At 38.0% G+C, this 9,175-nt stretch overlaps 1 protein-coding gene across 1 annotated transcript; it reads left to right on the top strand.

Annotated features, from left to right (window-relative positions):
• Window positions 1-265: 265 nt before the first annotated feature.
• Window positions 266-2,232, top strand: hcar2 (hydroxycarboxylic acid receptor 2; the record flags this gene model as incomplete). Its single annotated transcript, XM_081364810.1, has 2 exons — window positions 266-327; window positions 1,281-2,232. 2 exons carry the CDS (start codon window positions 266-268, stop codon window positions 2,230-2,232), a joined length of 1,014 nt encoding a protein of 337 aa, XP_081220936.1.
• Between the last annotated feature and the right edge of the window lie 6,943 nt (window positions 2,233-9,175).

The raw sequence follows: 9,175 nt of genomic DNA, 5'->3' as shown, positions 1-9,175 counted from the left end.
GCCAATCAGTGTTAATGATGAGGACTTGCTTCTACACGTCTTCTGAACCAGTCCCACCATCCGTAAACATGAACCCTGTAAATATGTTACTATGTTAGCATGTTATCTGGTCCATAAACTCAGCAATATGCAAATCATTTTTCTGTAAGAGGGGACACATTTCCATATTGGTCTATTCTCTGGAACGCTTGGCTTCGATTGGCTCCTGAAGCTCCCGGTGGTGTTGAATCATGGGTGAAGGTGTCGTCAGTGTCTTCAGTTTGAAATGAGCTGTCAGTCTCACGATGAACTTCACACTGCGCTGAAGACCACAGGAACTTCAGACAGGTAAGACATTATACTTGACTAACATGAAACACTGAAAGGTTTCTCTACTGACGGAAACTTCATAAATGTAACAACTGGTAGTTTAAGATGATTCATATTCAGTGACACTTGTTGGTTAGGCTGTCTTGAAACAACCAACTAAGGTCACTGAATAATTCAACTTAATGTTTTGACTTAACTATGAATTTGTATCACTGTATCAACTCAATGAAACTATCTTTTGTAGAGCTGCTTTAAAGTTGAAATTAAAATCATAATGATATTTGAACTGAAATACTCTTTATTACTGTGAAGCTGTATTGTATAAAGTGCTATGAACATGACTTTGACAAATCTAGTTTAGTTTATATCACAAACTCTATACATATTCTGTCACATAGTTGTCATGAAGCTGCTTGTTTATCTTCTATGTTTGTATTTTGTGCACCATAATTATTGTACTGTTCTATTATTTCGAAAAAGTCATTGTATAGAAGATTTTTGTACTTAATATTTTTTCATATTTCAAACAAAGCAGATTCCTACTGTGACAACACAATACAATATGACAACATGCTCCGTTGTAGATGAAGCTTGTTAAATGAACTGTAACAATCATGTTTTTCCTAGCCAAGACTTTAAGGTTTGACTAAAGAATATACATTTTTTTAAATGATTATCGAAAGCGATTATTCTTTAACAGAAAGCCTTTTGTTGCATTATGAGAGATCGTCACATGTTATGTCAAGGCATCTGTAGGGAAATACTTGAATTCAACATGTATTTGTGTGCATGTGAACTTCAGTTATTGTGTCTTCAAGTGTGTAGAGTTTCATGAGTCCAAACAGTGAAATTCACTCATAAATGTTATCGTGACATAAAGTCAAAGCTGTTTCAGTGCCGTTTGAACGAGGAGCAGAAAAGAACAAAACAAGAGTTTGATTGTACATTTGATCACTGTTTGTGTGTTTCAGGGGTTGGTCCGAGCACACAGATAGGACGATGGAAATCACAGAGCTGTTCAGATACATCAACTCCTCTCTGCTCATCAGTCACCGGCCGCTGAACGCCTCTCCGGTCGAGCAGACCGTCTACGCTAGATGTGCTCACATGCCCACCGTCATCATCTTCTACCTGGTGCTGCAGTTCATCAACATGTTCCTGGGCATCCCGGCCAACATCATGGTTCTGTGGCTCATCCATAGGAATAAGGGAGACTCATCCACCTCAGACATCTTCATCGTCCAACTGGCCGTGCTGGACACTTTCTTCTGCCTCATTCCTCCGCTGGAACTGGCCAACATCGTGTATCTGACCTCCAGCAGCACCTGGTACGTCCTGCGCTTCTTCTACGGCGTCAAAGACTCGTCGCCGCTCTTTCTGTCCTGCATCTGTCTGGACCGATACATGGCCGTCTGCCATCCCATCACCTTCACCGAACTCAAAGACCAGCGGCATCGCTCGGTGTGCGCTGGCGCCGTGTGGCTTGTCACTTTAGTCTACGCTGCAGCAAAGTGTGCAGGAAACATCCCTAACTTTGAGAAAGTCTTCACCGTCTTGATTCTGGCAGCGTTTGCGTTCATGCTGTTCTGTAACATCTCTATTCTCTGGGCCCTCAGACAATCTGCTCCAGGCCGAGACGAAAGGCATCCCTTCAAGAAAAAGGCCTTCAAAATGGTCATCATCATCTTGGCCATCATTGTGTTTAACTACTTCCCGCCGGTGGCTCTCTTCCCATTTCAAGTGTATTTCTCTCCGGATGTCTTCCACTGTTACATCCACTACATCGCCTTCGGCTTCATGGACATCAGCAGCAGCATCCAGCCGGTTCTGTATCTGTCGCGGGACAAGCTTCACAAAGTCCCGTCGTGCTGCTCGAAAAACACAGAATCTGCGGATGATCCTGTGTTCACCATCAGCCATTGAGTTGCTGTTATTAGAGTATTTCACTGATAAGATGCACTGAACTACTGTAATAATGCAGGTCTGTGTGTTCTGTGTACGTAAACAATGTGTACTGTTATTATATTACAGTCATTAGACTCTTTCTGTAGCTGTTTTATGCTTAAGTTTGCATAGAAACATGTTGCTATGAGCATATTTATTCGCAGTGGATTTCAGTTTGTTTTAAAGGACAGTAATGGTGTGTCACATCAGCCTCATGAGCTCTTCATTTCTTTATGTCTGTAATTCTGGATTAACATACATCGTATGAGACAAGATGCCTGTTTTAAATAGTTGTATTTTTCACAACTTTGCACCATACACAGTATATGTACACTACCGTTCAAAAGTTTGGGGTCAGTAAGATTTTTAATGCTTTTAAAAGATGTATCTTCTGCTCACCAAGGCTGCATTTATTTGATTAAAAATACAAACAAAAACAGTAATATTGTCAAATATTATTCCAATTTAAAACAGCTGTTTTCTATGTGAATATACAGTAAACTGTAATTTATTCATGTGATCAAAGCTGAATTTTCAGCATCATTACTCCAGTCTTCAGTGTCACATGATCCTTCAGAAATCACTCTAATATGATGATTTGATGCTCAAGAAACATTTATGATTATTATCAATGTTGAAAACAGTTATTTACATTTTTATTTCATGATGCTATGATGAATAGAAAGTTCAAAAGAGCAGCATTTATCTGAAATCTAAAGCTTTTGTAACATTAAACACTACCGTTCAAAACTTTGGGGTCAGTAAGAATTTTAATTAATAATTTTATTAATCAAGGATGAGTAAAACTGATCAAAAGTTACAGTAAAGAGACTTATAATGTTAGAAAATATTCTATTTTAAATAAATGCTGTTCTTTTGAACTTTCTATTCATCAAAGAATTTTGAAAAAAAATTGTACACAACTGTTTTCAACATTGATAATAACAATGAATGTTTCTTGAGCATCAAATCATCATATTAGAGTGATTTCTGAAGATCATGTGACATTGAAGACTGGAGTAATGATGCTGAAAATTCAGCTTTGATCCCAGGAATAAATGACAGTTTAAAATATATTAAAATAGAAAACAGTCATTTTAAATTGTCATAATATTTCACAATATTACTGTTTTTTTTTTTTTTTTTATCAAATAAATGCAGCCTTGGTGAGCAGAAGATACTTCTTTTAAAAACATTTAAAAATCGTACTGACCCCAAACTTTTGAACGCTAGTGTATATATACATATTTTGTGGCGGGAGGAGCAAACAACAGACACAGTGAGAGTGGTGTCAGGCCTCAGAGAGCCATTTTATGAACATAAAGAAACATAAAATGTCCAAAAAGGGGGAAATAAAGTGCTAAAACAAAAGGGGGATCTGGTGTCCTCGTCGGCAGTGGCAGGAATCCCTCTGCGCTCCCCTCCTGGACCCACAAGGACACCAGCGTGCATTGGGGAAGAGACCAGTCTCTTTGACCTAGCATTCACATAATGAATTGAATTAAAGAAGTCTATAATGTAAGACTTCTATAATTCAGTGTTAGGCTGCATAGATTAGGTCAGCTGGAACCGGGAACACTTCCCATAAATCCTGATGTACTCGTTACATCATAAGAAGAATGGCTTCTACGCTAATTTTAGTGTCTTTATTTATCCCAAGGTTTTCCCGCAGCCAGCCAGATCCAGGCCGTATCCAGATCTGACGAAGGACCTTCGCCTGGACCCGATCCAACGCAGTGCTGAAGTGCCAACTAGTCTCTCCCTATGGAGGATCCCTTTACCACTCTACAGATAAAGCGTTGTCGGGAAACTCAATTCGCGTATCTACCCCGAATTGATAAAATAAAATAAAATTCTGTATCAAAAATTATAAGGAAACACCAGTACTTTGTTTAGGCTTGGTCTGTAGGGAATTACAAACCTGCGTATTTTCAAACGCACATAACTATAGAACCCATTCTTAATGCGCATGTGAACACCATCAGCGTTTCTCACAGGTTCGCGTTTAAAGTCTGTGTAGAGAGAATGGTGTCGTCTTAGCGGCCCCTAATCTAATAACAAATGATCATTGCGACGGAACCAAATCAATTAAAACTAACTTTAGCCGGAAAATAACTTTATTAAAGAACCGCTATAAAGCCAAAACAATCTCTGTTACCTTAAATTATACGTTTATCTCTGTAAAGCTGCTTTGAAACAATCTACATTGTTAAAAGCGCTATATAAATGAAGATGACTTGACTTGACTTGACCAGTCTCTCGAGGAGATGCGCGCTCAGCTTTTAACAACGACGGTGATGAGGCTTCATATTCTTCAGGTGTGCCTCATCACATGCCACCAATTCTCCTCTGCAGCGGCTCCTCTCCAATCACACACACTCCAGTCGGAAACCTGGCGAAGTTAATGGACAGGTGGCGCTGATTACAAGGGAGAGGCAGCCCATCCATCAAAATATACTCAAACACAGCAGTCGTTGTTATTCCAGTGTACCAAGGTTAGTAATTCAGGGAAGGAGGCGGGAACCGGCGATCATTTTACACTTTAATAATCATTAAATAAACTAACACAAAATGAAAGTAAAAGCGGCAGCCCCTCACAGACGACTGCCACACACACATAAACAAAACATAACATAAAGTCCAGGCCTGGTCCTCTCTCGTCCTTCACTGTCGTCGCTCCTCCTGCGACAGGCTCAGTGTCTCGTCTCCACCGTGCTTCAGCCTGCAGTCTCACAGCTTGTCTCCCATCACTTGCCATCTCTGTCAGAAGGTTTACAGCAACAAAGGCACATTCAGGGCTCATTACAAAACAGTGCACCTTCGCCTCCTTCACAAGTGCAAAGTTCCAGGGTGTGACACTACATTCTCCTCTGTTCGGAGCCGCAACCGACACAGTCGGAATCCAAATCTACACCGTAACCTTGTGATGAATACCTCCCTCAATCAGGAGTAGGACAGTGCATCAAACACACACACACACACACACACACACACACTAGGGCTGCACAATACTGGGAAATTGCGATATTGTTGTTGAGTATTGCGATAACGATATTTCTTGCGATATTACATTTCCCTAGAGAAATGCTATTAAGTTTTTTTTTAAATCATTTATATATGTAATGATCATACTAAAATAAACAGGTAGGCTAATAGATATTCTTCTGATCTTCTGATCAAAAAACTTTTAACATTTTTTCACAAAGTTAATGTTACAAATGCAACACTTTGATTAATGGTTGTCTGTGAGACTCTGTTATTGTTACTTGGCATTTCGTTAGCAGTTTTGGTAGATTTGGGCGTACACTTTTTGAAGTCTTCATAATGCTCCCTGAGATTGCGTTCCAGATGACTGTGGAGATTAGTTTCCTCTCGATGTGGCCAACATTTTTCGGCACGACTTAGTGACACCGTCACTTATGCTCACATATAGCATTTTTTTGCGCGCAAAATGGAAGCACATTTTTCCAGGCCCGCCTATGCCGCGACGAGATGAGAACATCTCAACTTTTCAGAATTTGGCAAGCTCATGCAGGTCATGGTTGCATAGCAACGACAGACGTGAGCACTTGTGGAAAGGAAGAGATAGATAGCGTTTTAGACGCAATATGTGAATGGCCCCTGTCACAGTACCTGCATTTACGACACGTCTTCTCTATTGAAGCCAGAATATTGTCATATTTTAGACGTACAGTTCTCCTTAGGCACAGGTTCTTCGCTGTTGTCATTTTTCTTGCTTGTCTCTACTCCCGCCATTAGTTTTTATTTTCCACTCTCTGCTCTGAGCCACTGGGTTCCTCTTTGGGCCCGATCTAGCCAATAGCATAATAGCACCTACTGGGGAGGCGGGTATAAAGATAGTAAGGCCACATTTGATTGGTCGAATTTGAATAAACAACCTATGCATGCATGCATCACACAAATGCTTGGCACATAAAATAAATGCAGTTTGATTTGATTTGATTTGATTTGATTTATTTGACAATTAAAGTTAAACAAGTACAATCAAGCCCAAAAGACCAATTCATACACATTTTAAAAAACTGTTGAGGATATACACAATAAAGCCACAGGCTTATTTCCATTGTGGTCCTCTGTATTCAAAAATGGACGAGCAGTTCATAATGGGAATGAAATCAAACAACACACATCAACATATCACATAATATCTTCTAGAAACATAGTTAAAAAAGCCACTTCTTAACTTCTCTTCTAAAAGGACCTTCTTCTTGAATTTGTTTTAAGCAATCAGGCTATTTATTTCAAGCAACAACACTAGAATACAAAAAAGAATTCTTCGCAATTAAACTCTTAAACCGATACAAAAGCTATCCCCTGTCAATTTATTATCCAAAGTACATCCTAAGTATTTCACTTCTTGTTTAGACGTAATAGTCAAATCTCCAACCCTTACTTCTAATTTGGAACATTTTCTCAATTTAGCCACAAGGTGAAATGTTCTAGTAAAAGGTGACTAGAACAGGCCATTTTTAGGTCATTTATGTACATTAAAGGGGTCATATAATGGTACATGCACTTTTATAAGTTGATTGTACTGAAATGTGTGTTGGCAGTGCCTGTACACAAACATCATAAAATGATAAAAATCCATCCAGTGTTTTTTTTTAAATCTTCTTATATGTTTTCCCCTCTCCTAAATCAAGCCGTTCGACCGTGTGACGTCACACGGTCAGACGCCCCTCCCACAATGGTGATTGACAGACCCGTTTCAACACAGACCCGCCCTTGCGCCCTCGTGAGCGAGCTGTCAATCATAGCCCGCGCCAACCGGCGCGTTCATTGCTGATAGCTGGAGCACTGAGCAGAATGGCGTCTAAGCGATTGTGGTGTTCTGTTCTTGGGTGCAGTAACGAACACAGCAGTCATTTTGATGTTCCTAAATCTGAACAGCTATTTTTACATTCAGGGTACATTACGGCATGTTTTCTAAGTATGACGTTCTCAATATAATTCATAATCCCATGTTTATAATAAACAACGCGTTATGGTTATTGTGTTAGAAACGGTGTACGCACAGAGCAGAGGGGCGGGGTGAGCAAAGCTCATTATCATTTAAAGACCCATGCACTCAAACGGCGTGATGAAAACAGAGCTGTTTATGACCAGGTAAAATTAGTGTTTTCTTACAATACTAATGAGAATTTTTAATTAAAGTATATTACAAACTTTTAATTTAGACCCTAAAGAATCATATTAGCTTGTACAAAAATGACATTATGTGACCCCTTTAAAAAAGTAGGGGTCCCAATACGCTACCTTGTGGTACTCCACAAGAAATTGACAAATTATCTGAAAACACTCCATTTAAATCTACCATTTGACACCTATTTGAAAGGTAGGAGTTAATCCATTTACATGCTTTAGAATCAAAACCCATAGCAATTAATTTTGAAAGCAAAATATTATGGTCAACTGTGTCAAAAGCCTTCTGTAAATCTAGCAACACCATCCCACATAATTTGCCTTTATCCAATTCTTTCTTTATGTAATCTGTCAAATACAAAATTGTTGTCTCAGTGGAATGCATCCTCCTAAAGCCAGACTGAAATTCATATAAAATATTAAATTTACAAATATATTCTTCAATTTGATCAAAAAGAATCTTTTCAAACACTTTGGATAAGGAAGATAGAATTGACACAGGCCTATAATTGTTACACTCAAACCTACTCCCTTTCTTAAAAAGGGGAAAAACTCTTGCTTGTTTTAATTCATCAGGTACCTTAGCTTGGCCAATAGAGAGATTATAGAAATAGAAATGTGAGTAACCATAGGGGTTATAAAATTAGCTGAATCTTTAATAAACCTTGCTGGAATATTATCTAAACCTGTCGCTTTACTACATTTCAGTTCCCTTAATTTCTTATAAACTGTAGTCTCATTTACTTTATTGAATGAAAAACCTCCTAAAGTGACAGCACAATTAGCATAATACTCCTTAACTAATTTGTCATTATAAAAACTGGTTTGAGCTGGTAGCTCCTTTACCAAATTGTCAGCAACAGTAGTGAAAAATCTATTAAAACAATTTGCTACCTCTTTCTGATCTGTCATCAATTGACCATTAACTTTAAGACTAATTCTAGAACCTTTACTCTTAGCCCTTTTCCGATACCCTAAATCATTTAAAACTCGCCATAATTTTCACTAAACTTCACTAATCTTATTCTTAAAAAAAGTTTTTTTAGCCTCTTTAATCTTACATCTTACCTCATTTCTTTTATGTTTAAATTTCTTGTAGTTATCATTATTTCCATCCATTTTAAATGTTTTTAAACTATCATTACTTCCTTAATATCCTTCTAAATACTATCTGTCATCCAAGGTTCTGTTCTTTGTTTAATTCTTATCTCTTGTTTCTTTCAAAACTTGCAAGAAATTCCTCTTAAACCTATCCCAAGCTATATCCACATCATCACACTGCATCACCTCAATCCAATTAACCTTACTAAGATCTTCAACAAATATTTGTGGACTATACCTTTTAAGTGATCTAATTTTTAATGTATTATGCTGCCTTATGGCCTCTCTCTTTAATTTCAAAACACAAATTTCTTCTTGGAATTCTTCTCGATCTTGGAATTGTCTGAAACCAATATAATATCAATAATTGTTCTACTTTTAGGAGTAATTCTTGTAGGGTCGACAATAATTTGTTTCAATGCATATGACTTACAAAATGAACTAAAATGTTTAAACACTGACGAATCCTTTTTCAGCATATCTGTATTTAAGTCACCCAAAATGATCAACTCTTGACCTAAAACAAAATTTGACACATTTAAAATCTCTTCGAAACTCTCATAAAAGTAATTTTGATCAGGAGGACGATAGCAAATACCAACCAAAATCGATTTACTCTTTGGCAACAGAACATCCAGCCAAACCGCCTCGACTGCAG

This window comes from Scardinius erythrophthalmus, assembly GCF_964197995.2.
Source record: "Scardinius erythrophthalmus genome assembly, chromosome: 5".
Lineage (NCBI taxonomy): Eukaryota > Metazoa > Chordata > Actinopteri > Cypriniformes > Leuciscidae > Scardinius > Scardinius erythrophthalmus.
The sequence above is the reverse complement of the archived record's forward strand: the minus strand, read 5'-3'. Positions and strand labels throughout refer to the sequence as shown.